Source organism: Callospermophilus lateralis, chromosome 7, assembly GCF_048772815.1.
Source record: "Callospermophilus lateralis isolate mCalLat2 chromosome 7, mCalLat2.hap1, whole genome shotgun sequence".
In the NCBI taxonomy this organism is placed as follows: Eukaryota; Metazoa; Chordata; class Mammalia; order Rodentia; family Sciuridae; genus Callospermophilus; species Callospermophilus lateralis.
This window is the reverse complement of record NC_135311.1, coordinates 118,701,314-118,727,979: the sequence shown is the minus strand read 5'-3', so window position 1 is coordinate 118,727,979 and position 26,666 is coordinate 118,701,314. Positions and strand designations below refer to the sequence as shown.

At 39.1% G+C, this 26,666-nt stretch overlaps 1 protein-coding gene and 1 pseudogene across 5 annotated transcripts in view; one reads left to right on the top strand and one right to left on the bottom strand.

Annotated features, from left to right (window-relative positions):
* Positions 1 to 927: 927 nt before the first annotated feature.
* Positions 928 to 25,850, bottom strand: LOC143404507 (chromobox protein homolog 3-like; annotated as a pseudogene).
* Zmym4 (zinc finger MYM-type containing 4) overlaps positions 25,626 to 26,666 on the top strand; it is a 144,332-nt gene continuing 143,291 nt past the window's right edge. For 3 of the 5 annotated variants that reach the window (XM_076860764.2, XM_076860761.2, XM_076860760.2), the window contains exon 1: positions 25,763 to 25,887. In XM_076860764.2, the coding sequence (XP_076716879.1) occupies positions 25,849 to 25,887 (39 nt within the window). In that variant the 5' untranslated portion in view covers positions 25,763 to 25,848. Of the gene's footprint in view, positions 25,888 to 26,001; positions 26,072 to 26,666 lie in introns of those variants that run through there. The other 2 variants (XM_076860765.2, XM_076860766.2) reach the window with 2 other exon arrangements.

Below are 26,666 nucleotides of genomic sequence, written 5' to 3'. Positions count from 1 at the left end.
TCCCTTCCTGCTGTAAGCCCCATAAAAGTCCAGTCCTGTTGAGTTTCCAAGCGGTTTCTCCTCAGACCCTTCTCCTGTCCGCTCCCGGGAGTGATATCTCAATAAAGCCTCGCTCAGCGGCCCTTTTAAATCTGCCTTCCTTGGTCGATGCCCACCTCGCCTGATCTGACATGGGGGAAAAAAGAGGATTTGCTTCTATATATATTTTTTTAAGTGTAGGGGATTAAATTCAAGGGGCTTTAGCACTGAGCCACATCCCCAGCCCTTCTTTCTTTCTTTCTTTCTTTATTTATTTATTTTGAGACAGGGTCTTGCTATTGCTTAGTCTCACTAAGTTGTTGAGACTGGCTTTGAACTTGTGATCCTTCTGCTTTAGCCTCCTGAGTTACTGGGATTACAGTGTCACCCCCACACTCAGCTTTTTTTTTTTTTTTTAAAGAAGCAACTACATTTGTTTAAAGTAACTAGTGCTATGATGCAAAACAAAAAATAAAACCCAATATATATATATATTAAAAATAGTGCAAACAAGGGGCTGGGGATGTGGCTCAAGCGGTAGCACGCTCGCCTGGCATGCGTGCGACCCGGGTTCAATCCTCAGCACCACTTACAAAGATGTGTCCGCTGAAAACTAAAAAATAAATATTAAAAAAATTTTCTCAGGGCTGGGGATGTGGCTCAAGCAGTAGCGCGCTCGCCTGGCAGCGTGCGGCCTGGGTTCGATCCTCAGCACCACATACAAATGTCTGCTGATAACTAAAAAATAAATATTAAAATTCTCTCTCTCTCTCTCTCTCTCTCTCTCTCTCTCTCTCTCTCTCTCCCTCTCTCACTCTGTCTTTAAAAAAAAATAAAAATAAATTTCTCTCTCTCTCTCTCCCTCCCTCCTCTCTCTCTCTTTAAAAAAAAAAAAATTAGTGCAAACAATTATTGAGCTTCATCTTCTGGATAAGAATGCCAGGTTAGAGCTGGGGATGTGGCTCAAGCGGTAGCGCGCTCACCTGGCATACGTGAGGCCCGGGTTCGGTCCTCAGCACCACATACAAACAACGATGTTGTGTCCGCCGAAAACTAAAAAATAAATATCTCTTTAAAAAAAAAACAAAAAAGAATGCCAAGTTAGGGCTGGGACTCAGCTGTAGTGCACTTGCCTGGCATGAGTGAGGCACTGGGTTCAATTCTCAGCACCACATATAAATAAATAAAATAAATGTCTATCAGCAACTAAAAAAATATTTTTTAAAAAAAGAATGCCAAGTTAGTCTCTCTTCTCTATATAAGAAGCAATTACAATTTGAGGACACTTCATATTTGCTTCTTTTGCCAGCTCCACATCTTCCTCATTTGAATCTTTCCATGTCATGAGAAACATCAATTCTCCACTACTGTCTGGAGCACTAGTTATTTGTTCAGGATCAAGACCTCTGGTTTGTCAGTGGCATCTCTTTCCTTCTTTGATTTGCTATCATCAGATTAACTGTCAAATAAAGATTTTCTTTTGGTACCATCATTTTCTCTTTTCTTTCTTTCTTTATTTCTTTCTTTTTCATTTAATACCTTTATTTATTTTAAAAAAAAAATGTGAGAGATGGGGACCCAAAAGTGGATGTCAGGCCCCTGCTTATATGCTGCTTCTATGATATAGAAAAGTCATTGATGTGTGGCCAGGACGGTGACCGTGCAGCAGGATCAAGGGATGGATTTCCAGTGATATTCAGGAGACAAAATCCACAAGACTTGTGGTACATTGGATCGTGTTTAGTAAAACACACAGATACTGCACCAGGTAACACGGAGAGTCCTTCTTGGAGGGTCCTCTGGTGCCTACTTGTTACCTCTGTTCAGAAGAGTCCTGGGCTCTGCAGTCCTGCTGCCAGCTGCCTGCAGAAAGTTTTGGAGGTCTTAGTCCACAGGAGGCCAGCTCCATGCCTCAGGGTTTGACATGAGGCTGAACATCATGGCAGGAGAGCAGGGAAGGGGGAAGCAGCTCACATCACCATGATCATGAATCAGAGAGAGGTAAGTATCCTCTATCAGCTTTTTAAGGATTAAGAAATACTTCAGGGCTGGGGATGTGGCTCAAGAGGTAACGGCTCGCCTGGCATGCCCGGGGCACTAGGTTCGATCCTCAGCACCACATAAAATAAAATAAAGATGTTGTGTTCACTGAAAAACTGAAAAATAAATATTAAAAAATTCTCTTTCTCTCTCTCTCTCTCTAAAAAAAAAAAAAATACTTCAGTTAACTCTGAGAAATCTAAATTTTCTTCAGGTTCCCTCATATTGGCAGCATCTGTAAATCTCTTCCACTTCAGGAAACATTCCACCTTTCCATTCACTGCACATCAGTCTGGTACCTTTTCCACCACAAATTCTTCAGGCTCTGCCTCTTCAACTTTTTTAATCTTGCCATTCTGTTTCTTTCCCATTTTTTGCAATGTAGTTTTATCAGAGGCCTTTTTTTTTTTTTTTTTAATTGCAGACTTGAAGAGCTATTATGACTTCACCACCTCCAATGCTTCAGGTTGTGGATCTGCTTGCTTTTGCCACTTATGATGATCAATGATATAGTTGATCAAATTGTTGTTCAGAAATACCACACATACTGGACATAATAGTGAAGCAAAAAAGGCCTTTTCTAAACAAGAGATGCAAGTCTGCTGGATCACAAAGAGGTTGTGGAGGGGGATCTGGCAACTTTATGGATCATAGAGGAAATTTTGGAGGTGGTAGAGGTGATTTTGACCATGGTAGAAACTCTGATGGAAAAGGAGGCTATGGTGGTGAAGGTGGTGGCAGCAGAGTTAGTTATGGAGGGGGTGATGGTGGCAGCTAAGGTGGTGGTCCTGGTTATGGTAGCCAAGGAGGCTATAGAAGGCTTTGGCGGTAATGGATATGGAAACCAAGGTGGTAGATATGGTGGTGGTGAAGGAGGAAGATATGGTGGTTAAATGAAGGAGGGAATTTTGGCAGTAGTAACTCTGGTGGTGATTGAAACTATAAAATTTTTGGAAATTTATAGAGGGCAATGGAAATCAAATTATAGACCCATGAAGGATGGCAGTTTGGGTGGAAGAACTCTGGCCGGGTCCTATAGGGTGGTTATGGATTTGGTGATAGATGTGGTACCAGAAGCTTTTAAAATAGCAGAAAAGGGCTATAGTTCTTAGGATGAAAAGTGAGAAGATGTTGGGAAAGCTGCAGATTACCTTGAGGAAACTGTCCCAAATGTATTAGAGGAACTCTAAATATCTATCACAGGGCTGGGGTTGTAGCTCAGTGGTAGAGCACTTGCCTTGTGTGCATGAGCTACTGGGTTTGATCCTTAGCACCACCTAAATAAATAAAATAAAGGTATTATGTCCATCTACAACTAAAAAAAAATATTTTAAAAAATCTATAACAGAAGAAATTATGACCCATAGTCAGAAAAATTATTGCAGCATTCTGTTTCCTGGCATGAACTGAAGAGCTTTCCTCAACCATGATGTTCTGACTCATCTTGGGCCTAGAGAAATGGAGTTGCAAAAACATGGACTGAAACCTCTGAAACCATGAGCCCCAAATCAGCTTATCCTCTTCCAATTTGTTGTTGGGTATTTTGGTCACAGCACAAAACATTGATTCAGTTCCTGAGTAGCTGGGATTACAGGTATGTGCCACTGTGCCTAGCTGTGACCTTGTGTTTTAAAGAAGGTTAAGAATTCATTTCCTCATCGTCCTCCTGCTATGTCCTTACTCCCTTTCAGTATCAGCTTCCACTTTACTGGTCTCAACTCTCATCTTCCACATCACCAGCAGAGTTGCTTTCCTCAATACCTTAAGATCTGTGCATCCGACCTATTTAAAGTTGATAGGTAGTCTTTATGGGAGAAAAGGAGTTCCTCAAATTACATAGAGATAGCAGGGTCTCTGTGTTAGTCAGCTTTTCATTGCTATGACCAAAAGACCTGACAAGGACAGTGTAGGGGAGGGAAGGTTTTGTTTGGACCACAGTTTCAGAGATTCAGTCCAGTCAACCTGCTCCAGAGCTCTAGGCCTGGAGTGACGCAGAACATCAAGGTAGAAGGGCGTTGCAGAGGAAAGCTGTTCCCTTCTGACAACCAGGAAGCAGAGACAGAGAAACAGGTGCCAGGGACAAAGTATAAACCCCAAAAGCATGCCCCCATTGACCTACTTCCTTCAGCCACACCTTACCTGCCTACATTCACCACCCAGTTAATCCATTCAAGTAGATTAATTCACCTATTAGGTTACAGCTCTCACAATCTAATCATTTCAGTTCTGAACATTCTTACATTGTCTCACACATGAGCTTTTGGAAGACACCTCACATCCAAACTCCAACAGTCTCTTGAAGAAATAAGTACATGTTTAAAGATCAATAAATATATAGGAGAAACTAAAAGATGTAATCTCCCAAATCATGGGTGATTAAGTACCAATAAGAAACTAAGATGAAGAATATTTGGAATTATAGTGATAATAATGAACATTTGTTATTCATTCAACAATTATTTTTTTTTATAATTTTTTTTTAAACTGATGGTCTCCCATACCATGCATATAACCTTTTTTTTTTTAATTAGAGAGAGAGAGAGAGAGAGAGAGAGAGAGAGAATTTTAACATTTATTTTTAGTTTTTGGCGGACACAACATCTTTGTTTGTATGTGGTGCTGAGGATCAAACCTGGGCCGCATGCATGCCAGGCGAGCGTGCTACCGCTTGAGCCACATCCCCAGCCCCTCAACAATTATTTTAAAAAAATATTTATTTTTTTAGTTATAGATGGACACAATACCTCTATTTTATTTATTTATTTTTATGTGGTATGGGAATCAAACCCAGGGCCTCACATGTGCGAGGCAAGCGCTCTACCATTGAGCCACAACCCCAGCCCCTCAATAATTATTTGTTGGGGCTGGGCTTGTGGTTCAAGTGGTAGCGTGCTTGCCTGGCATGCGTGAGGCCCGGGTTCAATCCTCAGCATCACATACAAACAAAGATGTTGTGTCGCCGAAAACTAAAAAATAAATATTAAAATTCTCTCTCTCTCTCTCTCTCTCTAAAAAATAATAATAATTATTATTATTTGAGCACCTACTATAAACCAGCAGATATTCTTCTAGGAGCTGCAGCTACAGACTTGCAAAGATGGAAAGAAAAGAAAAATGAACAAACAAACAAAAAGTTTGTAAAGCCTAAATATAAAAGCCCTTCTTGTTCAGGATTATAGACATGGTTTGCAAAAAGTATAGCTATTGATTAATGCAATGTGGTATCAATTAGATAGATGCACTTTCCTGAGGTCTTTCATCTACTGTAGTTTTTTTCTTTTTATTACATCAGATATATTACCCTGAAAACTGTGGTAGTGGTACAGGAATAAAAAATTAAATAATTTTAAAAAATTTTTGGTTTTAGTTGTAGTTATCCACAATACCTTTATTTTATTTATTTATTTTTATGTGGTGCTGAGGATCGAACACAGGGCCTTGCACATGCTAGGCAAGTACTCTATCACTGAGCCACAACCCCAGCTCCAAAATTAAATAATCTTTTAAAATTTCAATATTTGCATAGTTGAGTTTTTCTACATCTTAGTACAGAAATTTTTTTAAAATGCAGTGTTTCCTTGTTAGTTAACATGTTAAGAAGATCATTGTTTATTTTTTTGTCATAAATTTTGCTGAAGTTGTAAAGAAACAACTAATGATTTGGCTTTAAGGGAAATCTATTCCCATTTCCAAATCATGTCATGAATGGGCACTGATATGTGGAGAGAAGAGATATTGTATATTTGTAAAGTGTGTGTTAGATAAATAGAATTGGGTATTTAAATTAGTGTATTTATAAACTTAATAGCATTTTAAATTACTTTCAAATGAAAAAAAAAAATCTCAAAATTACAAAAAAGAAAATATCCTTACAAAGACTTGTGTAAAATGTTCACAGCCACTTTATTCATAATAGCCAACAACTAAAAACTACCTAAATGTCTATCTCTACCATGCGGCCAGCGCAATGGTTTCATTAATGAGGTTCTTGGCATAAAAGTTAGCTAGTGAGATCGAAATAAACACACAGACTCAGTTACCTTTTTCTATGACCAGGTCCAAGACGGCTCCCCTCTCTGGTTTCCTCCACTAACCGCCCGGCAGGGCAGCAAGGATTACTCAGGGCTAACAGGAGAGAGAGAGAGAGCGAGCAAGCCAGGGAGTAGCCTTTTATTGGGGAGCAAGAAACTCAGGGGATAATTCCATCCAATGAAGGTTGAAGGGGGGGCCCGCACTCCAAGGTCAGGGTTAGTGATTGGGCCTCCAGGGTCAGTGGTCAGTTACACCCCCACACGGGACAGGTTCTCTCAACAGGAGAGGGCCGGGAAAGCTCCAACACAGCCAGAGCGCCTCAGACCCTAACCGGGAGTCACCCAGTCACGTGTGAGAATGGCTCCCGACATCTATCAACAAATTGTGGCATACTTATAAGTGGAAGATGATTCAGCAATAAAAGAATTAATTACTGATCCAAGTAGCAACCTAAATGAATATCAAAAATATGTTGAGGGCTGGGGTTGTAGCTCAGCGGTAGAGCGATTGCCTTGCATGAGAGAGACCTGGGTTCAATCCTCAGCACCACATAAAAATAAATAAGTGAAATAAAGGTATTGTGTCCAACTACAACTAAAAAATAAATATTTAAAAAAATATATGTTGAGCCAAAAAGTCAACAGTCAGACACTAAAAAGTACATTCTGGAAGATTCCATTTATGTGAAGTTAAGGAACAGTTAAAAATTATGTATGGGTGTTAGAAATCAGAACAACAGTTGTGTATAGGCAATGGGGATTGAGAGGACGAGAACATGAAGATGTTCTCCATGTTCATGGAAATATGTTTTATCTTGACTAGGGTGGTGATTCCATAAGTATATAAATTTATTGAAACTCTTTAAATTGTACACTTTAGGCTTATACATTTTGCTTTATCTAATTTTACTTAGACACTGATATATCAGAAGGTACATAAATATTGGTGTTAAAAGCCTTCTATTTAGGGACTGGGGATGTGGCTCAAGTGGTAGCGCGCTCGCCTGGCGTGCGTGCGGCCCAGGTTCGATTCTCAGCACCACGTACAAACAAAGATGTTGTGTCCGCCAATAATTAAAAAATAAATATTAAAAAAAAAGCCTTCTATTTAAATATCACTTCGAATTTTTAGCTGTGAAAAATCACTTGAAACTTCATATGCCTTAATGTTTTCATCCATAAAATGGGAAATTTGTTTAATTCTCTGTACTTTTGTTATTGTGGTAAAGTATACATAATGTGAACAGTAAAATTTATTGTTTTAACCATACTTTAATATGCAGTTATGTCTTCTTGCTAAGGATTGCTTTGGCTATTCTGGGTTTCTTATTTTTCCAAATTAATTTTGTGATTGCTTTTTCTTGTTCTATGAAGAATGTCATTGGGGTTTCAGTGGGAACTGCATTAAATCTGTATAATGCTTTTGGTAGTACAGCCATTTTGTCAATTCTCCAGGAGCATGGGAGATCTTTCCATCTTCTAAATCTTCTTCAATTTCTATCTTTAGTATTTTATAGTTTTCATTGTAGAGGTCTTTTACCTCTCTTGCTAGATTGATTCCCAAGCATTTTATTTTATTTTATTTTTTAGGCTATTGTGAATGGGGTAGTTTTCCTAATTTCTCTTGCAGTAGATTCATCACTGATAGATAGGAATGTATTTGATTTATGGGTATTGATTTTATATACTGTTACTTTGCTGAATTCATTTTTTAGTTCTAAAAGTTTTCTGGTGCAATTTTTTGGAATTTTTCTTCTAAATACAGAATCATGTCATTAGCAAATAGTGATAATCTCAGTTCTTCTTTTCCTATTCATATCCCTTTAATTTCTTTCTCCTGTTTCATTTTTCTGGCTAGAGTTTCAAGGATGAGTTAATCAAAAAAAAAGTGTGTAGAGCTGTGCACAGTGACACAAGTTTGTAATCCCAGTGACTGTAAACCAGCCTCAGCTACCATCTTCTCAAACCCTCCCACATTCCTCAGCCTATTTTATCTGGAGACAGATCTGGCCTCAAATTTACAAATCCCCCTGCCTCAGCCTCTAAATTGTTGGGATTACAAGCAGGAAGTACCACCTTCATAGCTGGCAGTGCATGAATTACCTGTAGAATAACAGCAAAGACTCATACCACAGTTACACACAGAGACCTTGGAAAGAGCAGTTCTCTGTTATTTATATTGGTGGAATTATTGACCATAGTATAATGATGTTGATGGTGGGGAGGACCCTGAAAACATAAATTTTCAGATAAATACATTGTTTCAAAGTACTGAAAATTTCCATGAGTAAAATAAAAATCTGGAACTTAAAAAAAAAAAAAAAGGATGATGTTGACTAGAAGTGGTGAAAAAGGGCATCTTTGTCTTGCTCTAGTTTTTAGAGGGAATGCTTTCAATTTTTCTCCATTTAAAATGATGTTGGCCTTGGGTTTAGAAGAGTGAAGCAGGAGGCATCACACTACCAGACCTTAAACTATATTACAGAGCTATAGTAACAAAATTGGCATGCTATTGACACCAAAACAGACCAATGGTACAGAATAGAAGACACAGACAAACTCACATAAATACAGTTATCTCATGCTAGACAAAGGCACCAAAAACTATCACTGGAGAAAAGATGGCCTACTCTATTCCTATTCTGGGAAAATTGGAAATTTACATGTGACAAAATTAGATCAGACCTCTATCTCTTAACCTGCGCAAAACTCAACTCAAAGAGGATCAAAGACTTAAGCACTAGTACAGAGACTCTGCACCTGATAGAAGAAAAAGTAGGCCCAAATTTTCACCACTCAGCCTAGGATCTGACTTCCTGAACAAGGCTCCTAAACACAAGAAGTAGAATTAAGAATCAATAAAGGCCAGGGTTGTGGTTCAGTGGTAGAGCCCTTGCCTTGCATGCATGAGGCACTGGGTTCGATTCCCACACCACATACAAATAATAAACAAATAAAATAAAGGTATTATGTCCATCTACAAATAAAAAATATATAAAAAAGAATCAATAAATGGATGGATTCAAACTAAAAGCTTCTTCTCAGCAAAGGAAACAAATCAATAATGCGAGGAGAGAATCTACAGAATGGGAGAAAATCTTTACCACATGCACCTTAGATAGAGCATTAATCTCCAGGACATATAAAGAATTCAAAAATTTAACATAAAAAAGAAAACCACACACAAAAAAACCCAAAAAACAACCAATGAATAAATGGGCTAAGTAACTGAACAGATGCTTCACAGAAGAAGAAATACTGAAAAACCAGCCTCTACCTCAGAGCAAAGCCTGTCCAAGGAAGGGACATCACCTTTGTCCTTGGAAAGACCCACAGAGCACTCCTAGGCACATTCCCACCCTGCTAAGTTGTTTATCTACAAGTAACAGGAGAGATCTGCTGCGCCAGGTGTCCCTGACTCAGTCAGGCTAGGGGGGGAGCCATAGCAACCCCCTAGCAGCCACCAATCAGCATGAGACAGGGAAATACCTGGGATGCCAGATGAGCCTCCCAGTAGTTTATGGTGGTTGATAATGTATTGGGAAACCATGTAGTTCAGCACGAATACCCCTTTTGGCTTAAACCAATCAGTTCAAATGAATACCCCTTTTGTAGTAACCAATCACCCTTACCCAACTTGTTCCCGCCAGTGAATGTGCTAATCATGTTTTAGAGTTGTTATTTGATTTTCCCGTGGTGTGTGATGATTTGCTAAGAGGTGCTATGATGTATGTGGGTATCCCTGCCTTCTCCAAAGAGTGTATAAAACTGCTGCAAACCCTTCTCTCGGGGCCTCTCAGTGTCACCAGTTGATGTGTGTGCACGCAGAGGACCGAGCTAGCTCACAATAAACACCTCTTTGCTGTTTACATCAATCTTGGTCTCTGGTGGTCTTTTGGGGGTCCTGAAAACAATACAATCCATCAGCAAATTTATGAAAAAATGTTCAACATCTCTAGCAATTACAGAAATGCAAATCAAAACTAGTCTAAGATTTCATCTCTCTCCAGTTAGAATGGCAATTATCAAGAATACAAGCAATGGTGGGGGGGCAGGTTGTAGCTCAGTGGTAGAGTGCTTGCCTAGCATGCGTTTGGCACTGAGTTTGATCCCCAGCACCACATAAAAATAAACAAATAAAATAAAGGTATAGTGTCCATCTACAACTAAAAAAGTAATAAATAATTTTAAATGATATTTGATGATATTTTAAATGCCTTTTTCTTGCTCAGTTGCTCTGGCTAGGAGTCCATTACAATGATGTATTTAAGTGGCAAAAGCAGGCATCTTTGTCTTTCTTCTGATATCAAATGAAAAGCATGGGTTGGAGTTAAATTCAGTGGTAGAGCACTTGCCTGTCATGCAAGCCTTGGTTCCTGGGTACTGGGGACTTAACCCAGGGGTGCTTTACCACAGAGTTACATTCTCTGTTCTATCCTCTGCTCTACAAAATAAATAAATAACGAATAAGTAATAGTTGCCAGTCTTTCATACTGAGTATGATACTGGGTGTAGATTTTCATATATGGCCATTATTATGTAGAGGCAATTTTCTCGAATTTCTTGTTTGTTAAGTGTTGTTAATCATAAAAATGTTGAAATTTGTCAAAATGATTTTACGTATCAACCAATTGAGATGATCCTGTTCCTCCTTTATTCCACTTATGTGGTATTTTAGAGTGATTAACTTTCATATATATGAAAGTTAATGTATATATATATATATATACATTTAAAAATTTTTTTTGACAATGGGCCTTCATTTACTTATTTATTTAAATGTGGTGCTGAGATTTGAACCCAGTGCCTCATACATGCTAAGCAAGTGCTCTACCACTGAGTTATAAATCAGCCCTCACATATTAAACTAGCTTTGCCTTCAAGGAATGAATTTCACTTAGTCATGATATATAATCCTTTTAATATGCTGCTGAATTTGGTCTGCTAGTATTTTTGTTGAGAAATTTGCAACAATGTTCATAAAGTATAGTCTGTAGTTTTGTTTTGTTTTTTTCCTCGTAGTGCCTTTTCTAGCTTTAGTATCAGGGCAATGCTAACCTTATAGAATAAGTTAGGAAATATTCCTCCTCTTCAATTTTCTGGAAGCATTTGAGCAGGATTGGTATTAATTCTTCTCCAAATATTTGGTGTAACTCTCCAGTGAAGACATCAGTCTTGAGCTTTCTTTGTTGGAAGATGTTTGATTATTGATTCAATTTTCTTAGCAGTAACATGTCTGCTCACATTTTCTATTTGTTTATGATTCAGACTTGGTAGGCTGTGTGTTTCTGGGAACTTGTGCACTTCATTTAGATTATCCAATTCATTGGCATGTAATTATTTATAGTGTTCTCTGATAATCCCTTTTCTTTCCATAAAACTGGTGGTAGTGTCTCTCTCTTGATTTTAGTTATTTGAGTGTTCTTTTTTTTTTTCTTAATGAATCTAGCTCCAGATTTGTCAATTTTATTTTGTTTTGTTTTTGGTGTTGAGATTGAATCTAAGGCCTTGTGCATGCTAAGTATGCAATCTACCACTGAGCAACAGCCCCAGTCCCTCAGTGCTAATCAATCGCTTCAAAGAAGCAACTCTTGGTTTCATTAATTTTCCCTTTTTTTTGTGTGTGTGTGTATGTGTGAGAATTAAATAAGATAACCAAATAACAATTCCTGAGGAAGAAATGCAAATGGTCAATAACTATGTTTTATATAGTTGGGCCTCCTAAAATAATTCAAAGATGATAGCAAGATACAATTACTCTACCAAACTGGCAAAACTAGAAAAAGTTTGAATTAGAAGTTACCCTCTTGTGTGTGGGGATATTTATTGAAAGGAGATCCTTAAGGGATATTTGGGGTGCTGATAATATTTTATTTATTAAACTGGGAGCTGTTTTTGTTTTAAAAATTTATTGAGCAGAAGGGATTTATCATTTACTGAGTACAGAGCTTCAATTTTGCAAGTTGAAAACAGTATTGGAGTTGAATGATGGTGATGGTTGCACAATAACATGAATGCATAAAATAGTAAATCTTATGTAATGTGTATTTCACCACAAGTTTTAAGATCCATTGAACCATGTCTTTGTAATTTGTACAATTTTCTATGTATAAAAATTATATTTTAATTACAAAAAATACAGTCCCTAGTGATGGAAACATGCAGAAGGCAGACACTGCTGGTGAAAGTGTAAATTAATATCTTTTTGGAAGGCAGTCTGGTTTCATGGGTCAAAAGCCATAACCTTTGACTCAGCATTTCTACTTCTAGGAATTCCTTCTATTTTAGGGAAATATATTTGCAAAGGTATGTATATGAGGACATTTACTGTAATGTTGCTTATAATGCAAAGTATTGGAAAACACCTAAATGTCAATAAAAAGGGAGTGGTTAAAATATATAGTGTACTCATGCAATGGAATATATAAAACCATCAAAAATGTACCTTAATCTTCATCGACATGGTAATATGTTTATACTATATTCAATGGAACAAAAGAATGAAGTAAATATGAAAGATATAAAGAGCCACAAAGAGGACTAGGGTTGTGGCTCAGTGGTAGAGCACTTACCTAGCATGTGTGAGGCCCTGGATTTGATTCTCAGCACTGCATATAAATAAATAAAATGAAGGTCCATTGACAACTAAAAAAAAATATTAAAAGAATAAAAAAGGCACACACACAAAAAAGATTTTGCCAGTGGTTATCTACTTTGGGCAATGAAATATATTGACTTTTAGTTTTCTATGCTTACCTGTTTTTAAAATTTTCTTTGAGGGATATATGTTGCCTTTGTAAAAAGAAAAAAAATATGTTAAGTTATTGGTAATAAGAAAGTAAAATGCTTGACACTTATGTTAATTATGTTAATGCCATCATTTCATTCTTCTTTATGGCTGGGTAGAACACACACACATATATGTTATATATGTGTCATATGCATGTATATTACATATTCTATATCCATTCATCTGTTGATGGACATCTAGGCTGGCTCTGTCACTTGGCTATTATGAACTGTGCTGCAAATAAAGAAGAAAAAAATTATGTCATTTGCTGGTAAATAGATAGTATTGAAGAATATCATGATAAGTGAAATAAGTCAGGTGCAGAAAATCAAGGGTTGAATATTTTCTCTTACATGGAGAAGTAGAGAGATAAGGATTTTTTAAAAGGGGATATCATGAAAATAGAAGAAAGAACAATAGAGTAGACGAAGGGGACTGAGGAGGAGAGAGGAGGAGTTGGAAAGGGGAGGAACAGTGGAATGAAATTGATTAATTTTGCTTTGTGTGTATGAATCTATCACAATGAATCCCATTTTATGTATAATTATAATATACCAATTAAAATTGTATGTATAATTATAATATACCAATTATACATAAATATTTAGTTGTAGTTGGACACAATACCTTTATTTTGTTAATTTTATATGTGCTGAGGATTGAACCCAGTGCCTCTCATGAGCACACTACCAAAGAGCCACAATCCCAGCCCCCATTTTTAAAAGTAAATAAATAAAAGGAAGAACAAGAAAGGAAGGGACTCAGGGGAAGGGAGGAAAATACTGGGGAATGAAATTGCCCAGTATGAGTACATCACAATGAAACTGACTACTATGTATAACTACAAGGCAATAATAAATGCATAATAAAAATGTTAGAGCCCATTCCTTCCTTTGAAAAAGTAAACACTCATTAGCTGTACTAGGATTCTCCAGAGAAACAGAACCAATAAGATATGCATTTACAAAGAAAGACTTATTTTAAGAAATAAGTTCACATGGATGGTCACACCACCGTGAGCTTGCCTGATCTCATCTGCTCTTGGTAGGAATAGGTTCACATGGGATGTGGGGGCAATCTGGCTGTGACATCTGTCACTCCATTGATCACCAGAGTTAATTTGGCTGATCTGGCTGACTGAGGTGGGTGTCTCCTTCCTTCTTCTCTGTCCCATGTGCATCCCTCCCAAAGCTGAGTGCTGGGTCCAAGAGGACCTTCCCCCATAGAGGAGGACTGTTCTTCCATCAAGAGTATAGGAGTAGCTGCATTCTCCTGCTAGAACCTCCAAGCAAGCTCTCAAGAAATAGGTTCACATGATTATGGAGGGTGGCAAGTTCAAAATCTACAGGGTGGGTTGGCGGGCTGGAGATCCAGGTAGGTGCCAGTGTTGTGATCTAAGTCTGAGGGCCAGCTGGCAGAAAGCCTTCTTACTGGGACTGGGAACTGGAGAGTAAGCCAGTCTTTTTTTTTTTTTTTTTTAAGTTCTCAATTGACCTTTATTTTGTTTATTTATGTGTGATGCTGAGAATTTAATCCAGTGCCTCACTCATGCTAGGCAAGCGCTCTATCACTGAGCCACAAACCCAACCCTGGAAGCCAGTCTTTAAGACCTTGAAGTGATTGGATAAGGCCCATCCACATTGTAAGGAGCAGTTTGCTTTACTCAAAATCCACTAATTTAAACATTAATCTTGTCCAAAAAATTACCATCACAAAGACATCCAGAATTATGTTTGAGAAAATATCTGGGCACTATAGCCTGGTCATGTTGACACAACATTGAGCCATTCATTACACTTTTGTAAGGCTTGGATGTTGTCATCTGGTGAGAAGTAGGATGAATAAAATAAAATACTAGCTCTCTGGGCCCTTGAGTGTTTCCAGGACACATGGACAGAAGCTAGTATGTCCACAAACTCTTTACTCTGCTAGGGTTTTTACAAATCATGTACAATTTAGTTGTTTGTCTCACACTAGGAAGTACTCATTCTAGGTTTGGTCACAACTAACAATGCACAAGATTATATTGATTAAAGCTGAAGAGGACAGGCAGCCCACACCTAAGAGAAAAGAGCCTGCTATGTCTCCAGGCTGCCCTGGAGCCTACTAACAGAATGGACTATATTGGTCTGTCCAGGTCTGTGTCTCTCTTGGTTTTTTAATGTTCTTCTCCCAGTGTTTGCCTGCATGCCTTCTCTTATTGCTCTTTTGTTATTCTACTTTATAATTCTGTTAGGTGACATTAGTTTAATGTCACCTAACAGAAAGTTGCAGACTGGGGTTTTTGCAGATATTTCTTCCTGGCTTATGTGGGATATTTAAAACCACTTGACTTAAATGATATCACTCAAAAACACATCTATACAGTGGACTCTAATTCATCTGTTACAAGGAATGAAATAGTGACACATGTTACAACACATCTGGACCATGAAAACAGTATGCCATCTGAAAGAAAGCATTCACCAAACCATGTATTATGCAATTCCATTCACATGCAATGTCCAGAATAGGATATCAATAGGGACAGAGAGTAGATTAGTTGTTGCTTAGGGAGATAGAGGAGATAGGACAGCAGTAGTTAAAGGGTAACCTTCCAGATTTTTGTTTTCATATTAAGAGACAGGGCTTAGCTACAAGCCCAGGATGGCCCCTGGGCAATCCTCCTGCCTCAGCCTCTCAAAAAGCTGGGATTGCAGGTGTGCATCACTGCATCCAGCTGAAGGAGTATAGCTTTGAAGTGAGATATGTTGTTCTAAAAGTGACCATGGTAATGGTTGTATATATCTGTGAATATATAAAAATAATTGAATTGTATACTTTAAGTGGGTAAATTGTGTGGTAGGTAAATTATGTCTCAACAAAGCTATTTTTAAAAAACTTGGTTCTGGATATTTAGTCAAAAGAATTGAAAATAGGATTACAAAGAAATATTTGCATACCCATATTCATAGCAGAGCATGATTCCACAATAGTCAAGTGGTAGGGCATCCCAAGTATCTATTGACCAAAAATAGATAAACAAAATATGGTTTTGAAATATTATTCAGCATTAAAAAGGAAAGATATTCTTTTTTTTTTTTAAAGTTTTGGTTTTTTTTTTAAGAAAGAGAGAATTTTTAATATTTATTTATTTTTTGGCGGATACAACATCTTTGTTTGTATGTGGTGCTGAGGCTCGAACTCAGGCCGCATGCATGCCAGGCGAGCGCGTTACCGCTTGAGCCACATTCCCAGCCCGGAAAGATATTCTTTATTGAGCATTGTGGCATACACCTGTAATCCCAGTGACTCGGGAGGCTGAAGCAGGAGAATCACAACTTCAAGGCTAGTCTCAGCAGCTTAGCAAGGCCCTGAGCAACTTTTCAAGATTCTGTCTCAAAACAAAAAATAAAAAGGGCTGGGGATGTAATGTAGCTCAATGACCCTGGGTTCAATGTCCAGTACTACCAAAAATAAAAAATAAAAATAAGGAAGGAAGGAAAGTCTGACACACGACACATGCAAAGTCAAATAAACTAGTCAAAAAGGATGAGTATTGGGCTGGGGTTGTAGCTCAGTTTGTAGAGCGTTTGCCTTGTGTATGTGAGGCACTGGGTTCGATCCTCAGCACCACATAAAAACAAATAGGACTGGGAATGTAGCTCAGTTGGTAGAGTGCTTGCCTCGCATGCACAAGGTCCTGGGTTCAATCTCCAGCACCCAAAACAAACAAAAAACAACAAATAAATAAAATAAAGGAGGCTGGGGTTGCAGCTCAGTGGTAGAGCACTTGCCTAGCGTGTGTAAGGTTCTGGGTTCAATTCTCAGCACCACTTTAAAAAATAAAAAATAAAGATATCATGTCCATGTACAACTGAAAGTACTTTTAGAAAAATAAAGGTATTGTGTATGTCTACAACTAAAAAATTTTTTTAAAAAGACAAATATTATATGACTCCCTTTATATGAAGTATCTAGAGTAATCAAATTAATAGAAACAGAAAGTCAAATAATGGTTGCCAGGGGCTGGGGAGAGGGGAAAAGAAGAGTTATTACTTAGTGGATGTAGAGGTTCTGTTTTGCAAGAAGAAAAACTTCTGGAGATTAGAAGTTCAACAAAGTAATATCCTTATCATTATTGAAATGTGCACTTGAAAATTCTTAAGATGGTAAGTCTTATGTGTATTTTACCACAATCAAAACTTTGAAAGAAATTGAGAAATTTCAAGGAAATTCCAACCAGGCATGGCAGCGAATGCCTGCTTGGAAGGCTGAAGCAGGAGGATTGTTTGAGCCCAGGAATTTGAAACTGGCTTGGGCAACATAGTGAGATCCCCATCTCTAGACAAAATGAAACAAATAAACTCCAGTTTCTATGTTAGCAATTTAAAGATCTTGCAAGGCTTAGTTGGCATTCCCTCATGGCAAGAATTTCTTGGAATGAGTAGTGGCTACCTCCTTTAGTGGGCATGGTTTATTCTCCTCACTTAGGCTCCCTACTAATTCCTAATTAAAAAAAAATAATAATTTTTGCCTATATTCTGGGGTATTTCGCCTCCTTTCTGTTTTCTACCCATTGTCACTATATCCCAAAATGATCTTGTCTAAACCTGACATCAGTCAGCCTAAATGTCTATCCACTTCCGCCTTTTATTAGATATTTGACCTTGTGATGGTCACTTAACTTGAGGATCAGCTTCCTTTCCTATAAAATCATGTGAGAGCTGGATGATTTGTTCAGTGGTAAAGCACTTGCCCTATATTCCATGTACAACTGAAAGAGGCCCTATATTCCATTCCCAGCACCACACACACACACACACACACACACACACACACACAGATAAAATATTATCTAACCAATAGGCAAGACAAATGAAGCATGAGAAAATACCTTGTAAGCAATACTGGTCATTGGGAAAGCATGCTTAATGTATGTTGGACATTTTGTTTATTATACCATTATTTTACATTTTATTTCAGTTCTCTAATATTTTATCAGAAATTTGGGAGAAATAATAGTTAACTTCAGTTAATTTTTAAAAAGCAATATAGTAACTGGGCACTGTGACTTACATGGAATTATAATGGTAATTACAGCTACTTGGAAGGCTAAGGCAGGAGAATCACAAGTTTTAGTCCAAACTGGACATCTTTGTAAGACCCTGTATCAAAATACGAAATAAAAAGGGTTGCGGGGATGGGGGGCTCCTGGGGTTGTGTCTCAGTGGTAGAGTGCTCTCTAGCATGCAGGCACTAGGTTCTAGCCTCAGCCCCACATAAAAATAAAAAATAAATATATTGTGTCCATCTAAAACTAATTTTTTTTTAAGGGCTGGAGATCCAAAGATGTAGCTCAGGGGTGGAGAAATCCTAGATTCAATCCCTAGAAACCCCCCTGCCCCCAACTCACACACAAAAGGTAATATGGGCTGGGGGTTTTGGGGTGTGGATCAGTGGTAGTGCTTTCCTAGCATGTGAGAGGCCCTGGATTCCATTCTAGCACTGCAAAAAAATGAAAGTAAACAAATAAATAAATAATGCATTTACATTGTTCAAAAATTAAAAAGGTATAGAATGAAGATTATTCCTCCATCTTCTTTCATATGGCCCCAAATCTACTATTAATTTTCATCTGTGCATCTTTCCAGATTTTTAAAAATACATAAGCAAACAAACACATATTTTCTTAGGGAGGGTAATTTTTTTTAAAGTTTTTTATTGTTGTAGATGAACACAACACATTTTATTTATTTGTTTGTTTGTTTATTTGTTTTTATGTGGTGCTGAGGATCGAACCCAGAACCTCACAGTTGCTAGGCAAGAGCTCTGCCATTGAGCCACACCCCCAGCCCCAGGGAGGGTAATTTTTAAATATAAAACTGTTAAAGACTTTAGTAAAATAATTTCTATGCTACTGAAAGTAATGTTACTGTTATTATTGTCATTATTTTTGGAAATTAAACATCTTATGATTATTCAGTTGGCTTACAACAATTACTGTCACTTGCCAGGCTGTGTCTTGACATTCTAAGATATCTAACTCATCAACATTCAATGTGCTCATCTTTAAAATATTCTAGTTAGCAATGAAATTTCATCTCATCCAGTGGGACCTGACCATCAAGGTTCATAGAAGTATAATGATATTTACTTTCTTCAATAGAAAGAAACTAATAATTATGACAACTCTAAAGAATGCATTTTCCAGAGATTAAATGCTAGATGGCGGGCTGGGGATGTGGCTCAAGCGGTAACGCCCTTGCCTGGCATGCATGCGGCCTGGGTTGGATCCTCAGCACCACATACAAACAAAGATGTTGTGTCCGCCAAAAACTAAAAATAAATAAATAAATATTAAAAAAAAAATGCTAGACAGCTTCTAAAGTTGGCTTGACACCAAGATGTAAGATTTCCTCTTTTCAACCCAGTCTTGTCATATACTTTCTAGATTTTGTTTTTGTTTTCCTACTGTTACAGATTCCTCTATACAGTTTGTGCCAGTTTGGAGAAAGAACTCTTTGAGGACATGTCATCTACTTAAAATTTCTAATATATTTGGAGACAGATGCTTTACTATTTTTAATGTGCTTTAATGATCCCCATTTTATCTTTTTTTTTATAAGTATTTTTTTTAAAGAGAGAGTGAGAGAGTGAGAGAGAGAGAGAGAGAAATTTTTTTTTAATATTTATTTTTTAGTTATCGGTGGACACAACATCTTTGTTTGTATGTGGTGCTGAGGATCCAACCTGGGCCACACGCATGCCAGGCGAGCGCGCTACCGCTTGAGCCACATCCCCAGCCCCCCATTTTATCTTTTTAAAAATATTTTTAAAATTTATTTTTTAGTTTTAGGTGGACATAATATCTTTATTTTTATGTGGTGCTGAGGATGGAACCCAGTGCCCCATGCATGATAGGGGAGCACTCTACCACTGAATCACAACCCCAGCCCCATGATTCCCATTTTAAACAAATTTTCTTCCTGAAAGAATTGTTCATACTCACTGTCTCTATTTCTTCATCTCCTGTTCTGTCTTCAGGCCATTCCAATCCTGGTCTGTCCATACCAACACACTGAAATGGCTCTGGCTCTGGTCTACAACACCAAAGACCTTTGAATCTTCTTGTCAATTCTTTTTTTTTTTTTTTTTTTAAAGAGAGAGAGAGAGAGAGAGAGAGAATTTTAATATTTATTTTTTAGTTTTTGGCAGACACAACATCTTTGTTGGTATGTGGTGCTGAGGATCGAACCCGGGCCGCACGCATGCCAGGCGAGCGCGCTACCACTTGAGCCACATCCCCAGCCCTTCTTGTCAATTCTTGAAGTTCATCTTCTTTGTCTTCTCGATGACATCTGACAAATTGGTAATTGATCCTCTTGAAACACTTTTTCTTGTCTTCTGAGACATCACACTCTTCTGGTCTTCCTGCTACTTATTTTCTTTCTGAGTTATAAATGTTGAAGTGCCTCAGGGCTTGGTTCATTTTATACTCCCTGAGTAATCCTATCCAGTCTTTTGGCTTATACTGATGAGTCCCTTATTTCTATCTCTAGCTCTGTTATCTCTCCTGAACTTCAGACTCGAATGTCTAACTGCCCATTAGACACATTTGAGATTTCCACTTGCTCGTCTGAGAAGTATCTCAAACTTAACATGTCCAAGATATGATTTTGCTTCTTTCTCTGCCTGCTCCTTCAAATCTACTCTTTCCTTTCTTTTTTTTTTAATATTTATTTTTTAGTTTAAGGTGGACACAATGTATGTATTTTATTTTTATGTGGTGCTGAGGATTGAACCTATCACCTCACGCCTGCTACACGAGTATGCTACCACTGAGCCATGTCCCCAGCCACTATTCTTCCCTTTTCAAATAACTGGCAACATCACTAACCTAGTTGTTAAGGCTAAAGAGCTAAGAATCAATTATTCTTAAGTCATCCTTTTCTCTTTCTCCCTGTATCCAATTGGCTAAACCTCCAAAAGATATATCCTAAATTCAACTATTTTTCATTATGTCTTCCTCTGATGCTCTAGGGTAAGCCATTGTCATCTCTCACCTGGAGTGTCCCAGAAAACCTCTTAACTTATGTCCACCTTTGCTCCCCTGTAACTCATTCTGCATATGGTATCCAGAGGGCATGTAAAAATTTTTTTTGAGGTCTCCAATGGCTTTTCACAAGGTAAAATTTAAAAATACTTATGATGGCCATGTCAGGTGATGTAAGCTTGTAATTTTAAATTTTTGAGACGAGATCTAAGTTGCTGAGGCTGGCCTTGAATTTGCTATCCTCCTATCTCAGCCTCCCAAGTAGCTGGGCTTACAAGCTTGCCTGATTCTGCATAGCTGGTTCTTCGACATTTTTTAAGATTCAGCTCAAAGGTTACCTCCTGGGAACAATATTCTCTGATTATTAGATATGATTACCATACCTAAAGTAAGCTTCATACCAGCATTCTACTTTACTTTCTTCTTAACATTCTTTGAGTTTACCTAATATATCCAATTTGCTTTAAAATATATTTGAACTTGATGGTTAGAATTATTTTATGTAATACCCTCCTTTGGAAAGAAACACCCAGTCTTTCAATGTAGCTGCCCTTTACCTCTGTGCGTGTATGATATCTGTGTATATGGATGAAGAAGCATGAGACCTGGGATCCATTTGATATTCCTGTGCCATTCCCTTTCTTCTCAGGATGCTCTGCAACCTGTTGGTCAGCAAGTGGAGGATCTTGTAGCCTGGGCTATCTGAGCTTGGAGGCAACGTACAGGTCTTCCTGAGATCTGACTGTTACTATTTTTTGTTTCCAGACCAGTGTCATCTACAGAGCCACTTTCACACCTGTCAGAAGTATTCTTGGCTATCTTTTTATTTATTCTTCCACAGGCTATGGGGGAACTTCTGGAACCATTCTATATTACACAAGAGCTAAGGGTCGCTAAGCTAAGGCTTACGATTCTGTATTTAATTTGTATGTGTATTTTTGTGTTCTTTTTCTTAAAAACAAAACAAAACAAACTCTTTCTGTCTCTATCACATAAACTTTGAGACTTGTAAAACCTGGATTTATCCTTGGCTAAAGACATTGAGCGGAGCCAAATAGATCCCTTTTCTCTTTACCCAACTACTCTGGGGCATCACTTTCACTCAGGTGTAGCTGGCTGATTGCTGCTGTGGGTGTGGTCTGCAAGCCATTTCTAGTTAGAATCCCAAACAGAAGCAGACAAGAGTCCTTTCTGCTTTGAAGAGCTGGGAAGACAGGGACACTTGTCACTCAGTTGATACCTCTCTTACTTCTTGCTTCTTTTTTCTTCCTTCTATTATTTAATGAAAAGAATAAGGCTTTTATTTCTGGATATCAAAGCCTCATGGCTGGGCTGTCCTAAATGGAAGAAGTATGTCCTCTGGAATGTAGAAGAACTCTCAGACTATTACTATTTGCTGAACTTCATAGGTTAAATGAAACCAAGGAAATTTAGCAAATTCTTTTTCACTACATTAAGCCTATTGTATTCTCTTCTGAGTATGAAAATAAATTCTAGAGCCATACTTCAGAAAAGAGTCTATAATGGAATTTGACTTAAGAGAATTAAAATGAATCAGTTAGGTACTTGCAAATTTTTACCCCCATTGTATTCTAGTTTATTTATTAGAGAAGTTAAAAAAAAAAACCTGGACTCATAAGCGAATTACCTCATTTTAAATGTTGGCATATAATTAAACAATTTTTAAAAAAGATAAAATTTGTAACACTCATATCGTGCTAGGAACCAAAAGTGTTCTAAGAGATTAACAGATGTTAAAATTAACTCATTTTCAGATGAGGAAACCAAATTGCAAACAAGTAACTTGACCAAGGTCATGTAGCTATATACAATATATGTCAAATATATATTTGTGGGACAGATTTGATTACAAGGTCACTAGTTTGCAATCTTTTGTTAATGATATTTAAAATCCAAGAAGAACAAGTCTTTGAATTCTGTCTCAATCTTTCTGCTTAACAACCTTGGACCAATCCCTTAATCTCTATGGATCCCTCTGTAAAATTATGATTAAATTCATAGTGCTCGCTAAATATTGTTTTTCTCTTTTTTTCCTCCCTCCACATGAATGATTGCATCAAACGCTCCTGGTATGTTTGATTCTTATCTGGAATGCACAAACCCTGCCTATTATTCAAGACCCAACACATTTCTAATACCTCTAGAAACAGCCTGATGTAGGAGAGAACCTTAGGCTGAGGGTCTAGGTGTCTGTTCCAGTCCTGATGCTGTTACTAATTCTTTGTGTGATCTCCAACAAGTCACAAGTTCTCTGGTCCCATGTTTCATCTTTAAAATGCCCAATTGGTCCTGGGGTTGTAGCTCAATGGTAGAATGCTGGCTAAGTATGTGTAAGACCCTGAGTTTGATGCCCAGCCCATGGGGGAAAAAAAAAGAAAGTGGAACTGGCCTAAATTAATGGCTCTAAACTGTATTCTTAGAAACCCAACATTTTTCTAATGAGAGGATGGAACTGGAAGAAGCGGCAGAAGAAGAGTCTGAGGCTTAGGAACAGTCAGTCTTGTGGGCACCCACTTCCAATTTAAATTGGGCAGCTCTACTTTAAGCAGCTAGATTTTATTACAAGCAAATTTTCCGTTGTTTATAAAACAGGTGAAAGCCACTAGATCTTTTATGTACCTATAGTCACCTGAAATTATCTTTTCTTGGCTTCTCTTTTTATTTCCTTCTTGTTCAGGACACGGAACTAAAGGCTCTAACATTTTTAAAAAATTCTGGCTGAAATGAATATCAATCTATCTGTCTATATTTATTTATTTCCCTTCCACCTTCTTTCTCCTACCCAGGGGTGAAATTAAAAATGAACAAACTAAGAAAGGACCAGAATGGACAATTTCCAGCCATTTCAGAGTTTTCAGCAAAACATGATAGATTAGCAAACTTTTTGTGTTCAAAACACCTCCCAAGTGATGCACAAAAGTCAAAGTGACATTTGGATGTCACATCTCAATATCCTGTGAATTCAGGAGTTGCTCATTTCCATTTTAATGTGTCTTGTCATGGGGAACGACTTGAAGAGGCAACTTTGCATTTCTTACAGTATTTCCCCATTGTCCCTAAGCTATTATTAAGAATGCCATAGGGAAATTTTTCTCCACCAAAGACTCAGTGGACTAGAAGGAACAGAAGGATGAATCAAGCCCTTGTTGTCCTCAGCCGTCCTCATATATGATCTAGCTTAGGTTTAGGGCAAAATAGACCCAAATCTACTCCCAGTTTTCCTGCTTAGACAATAATAAGATGCTCATCCTTTAAGTGAGATTCTCAAGTTCCTTCAATGTGCCAAGGGAGAAGAGATGTCTCTCAAGGGTCAGAGGCTGGAGAGAAGGGGGAGTTCAACACAGGAGGAGCAGGGTTCTTGGCACACCTGATGGAAAAGAATTTGAGCACACAGCAGTCAGAGGCATACACAGAAATTTATTTAGGAAAGCACAGGCATATCCAAAGGAGAAGGTGGGTTATTTCAAATGAGAAGCAGCAACCTATGGTGTGGGGTATTAATATTTATGGAGGAAAAGTTGATATGGGCTGGACTAGAGGTGGAGTCACCGTGGATTTAGGCAATTTCCGGCTATTTTCCTTGCATTTGTGCATTGTCCTCTCATGTCACTTTCTGAAATGGAGGACAAGGGTCAAGAGTGCTGGCTCAGTTGCTCAGGAATTGCAAAGGTTCATGGGCGCTTTTTGCATTTCAATGGTTCATGGGTGCTTCCTTTGAGACTTGGTATCCCCAAATTCTTATCTCAAATGGAGATGAATGGGGATGAACAACAGCTGCAAATCATCACACTTATTCCCAGAATAACTAAAATATTCTTGAATTATCATGATACTTTCCTTTTAAATGATCTCTCTTGCCTTGAAGACAGGTTGGTTCCTTGAAAATCCTAAAGGACTGTGACTCATATTTTGATTCTAGTTCCAATGAGCCACTATGTATCTTGGGGTAATTCTTCCCATGATCATATTTCAGTGTTACCATTGAGAGCCTGGAATAGATGGTTCCGTTCCCATTTTGATATTGTAGTGGTAGACACTACATAATAGTAATTGAGGATATTATCTCCAGTTTTTTGTTAGTCTTCAAAATCACTAAAGGATTTGATTTTGAGGTTAGGCTATTGAAGTTGGTCCTTGATATTCCTTGCCTTGTGCTTCAATCAGGCTGTCAACAGGTAGGGAAGCCAATTTTTCTTGAGATGACTATCTTGTACCTTTACTGGTTGGGGTTCTTCAAGCTTAGAGGTCCACTGAGAACTTCAGCTCATCAACATTTTATCTTTTCAACAGCAGCTCTGTAGTCAGGTGTAAGATGGTGATGTGGACCCCTCAATGACATTTCACCCAGTCCTCCAGATTGTCCTTTCATTGATTTCTTTCATTCTTTCTTCATCACTACGTCATGGTCCCTTTAAGGGAGCGGCCATAGTTGAGTGGTGGGAGCAGCTGCTGGCAGAAAAGAGACTTGCAGGATTTGGCCTACCCTGGGCCACTCACCGCGCACGCTCAGGACCGGGGGCTTGGTGGGAAAGGGAGGAGGGGCTTATGGTGCGCCTGCGCATCAGGGGCGCGCGCAAGGGGCTCGTTTGGTGATCCCTTTAAGAAACCGCAGGCGGAGGAATTTCTCTGAGAGAAAATAATCCTACTCACGGGGCCCCTTGGAGGCCATTAACCCCCCGAGTCCCGGCCCCCCCTGACCCGGGCAGGCCCTCCCTCCCACGCGCACACCCGTGGGACCCCGGGATCTGTGGCTCCGCGCGGGGCATCCGCCCCCTCCTCACTCGCGCGCCAGGCCCGGCCGGGTCCGGGAAGCCGCCGCGCGGCGGCCGTGTCTACAGTGTGGGCGGGGGCCGGGGGGCCGAGCGGTGCCGCCGCCGTGCCGGGAGCCGCAGCGGTTCCGAGCGGGGCCCAACATGGCGGAAAGAGAGGTGGAGTCCGGCCCCCGAAAGAGGGTAGGTGAGGTGAGGCAGAAGTCGGGCGGCGGGGGGCGGGGCGCGGCCGGGCCGGGGCCGTGGCGGGCGGAGGGCCAAGCCGGCGCTGGAGCAGGGGGCGCCGACACCCGCGGCGCGGGGAGGTAGCGGGCAGGTCCGCGATCACCTCGGGGCTGGAGCGCGTCGGCGAGCGCTCCTTCTGCAGGTGGGACAAAGATTGGTTGCTGGGGGGAGGGGCGGGGGCGGTTGTTTGCGTCGCCCCCCGCCCCCAGCAAGGGGGGCGGGTGAGTGTGTTTTGGGGGCCCAGGGAGGGAAGGGGTCAGAACGTCGACCACATCTTCAGTGAATGAGAGTCCGTGGAAGTTTCACTGGGGAGAGGTCAGGTGGGGGTAGTGGTGGCGGGAATAAGTCGCGGAGGGGGTCTCGTGAGCAACAACCAGGAGGGTTTTCAGGAACACGATCGCGAATTCATTTTCTGCCTCCTTTCCCCTCCCCCTCTTAACCGTTATCAAGACCAAAGTGGAGGTGGCTCTCTTACCTGTGAAGAAGTGGGATCCTTGCCTATTCTGATTTAGGAGAAAGATTTTGGCACTTGCACATGTTGTGTCCTCATCTATCTTCATTTCCCTGAAATTAGGAACGTGGAAGAGTATGACAAGTTTAGTCATATCAAGGATGTCCCCAACCAGCCTGTATAGGTGAAGCTAATTCTACATAGGAGTTGTTGAATGCCTTTTTAAAGTTTGCCTTGAAACTTTTCTTATTTGATTCTGAGTGGTTTTCTTCAGATGGAGAACAAT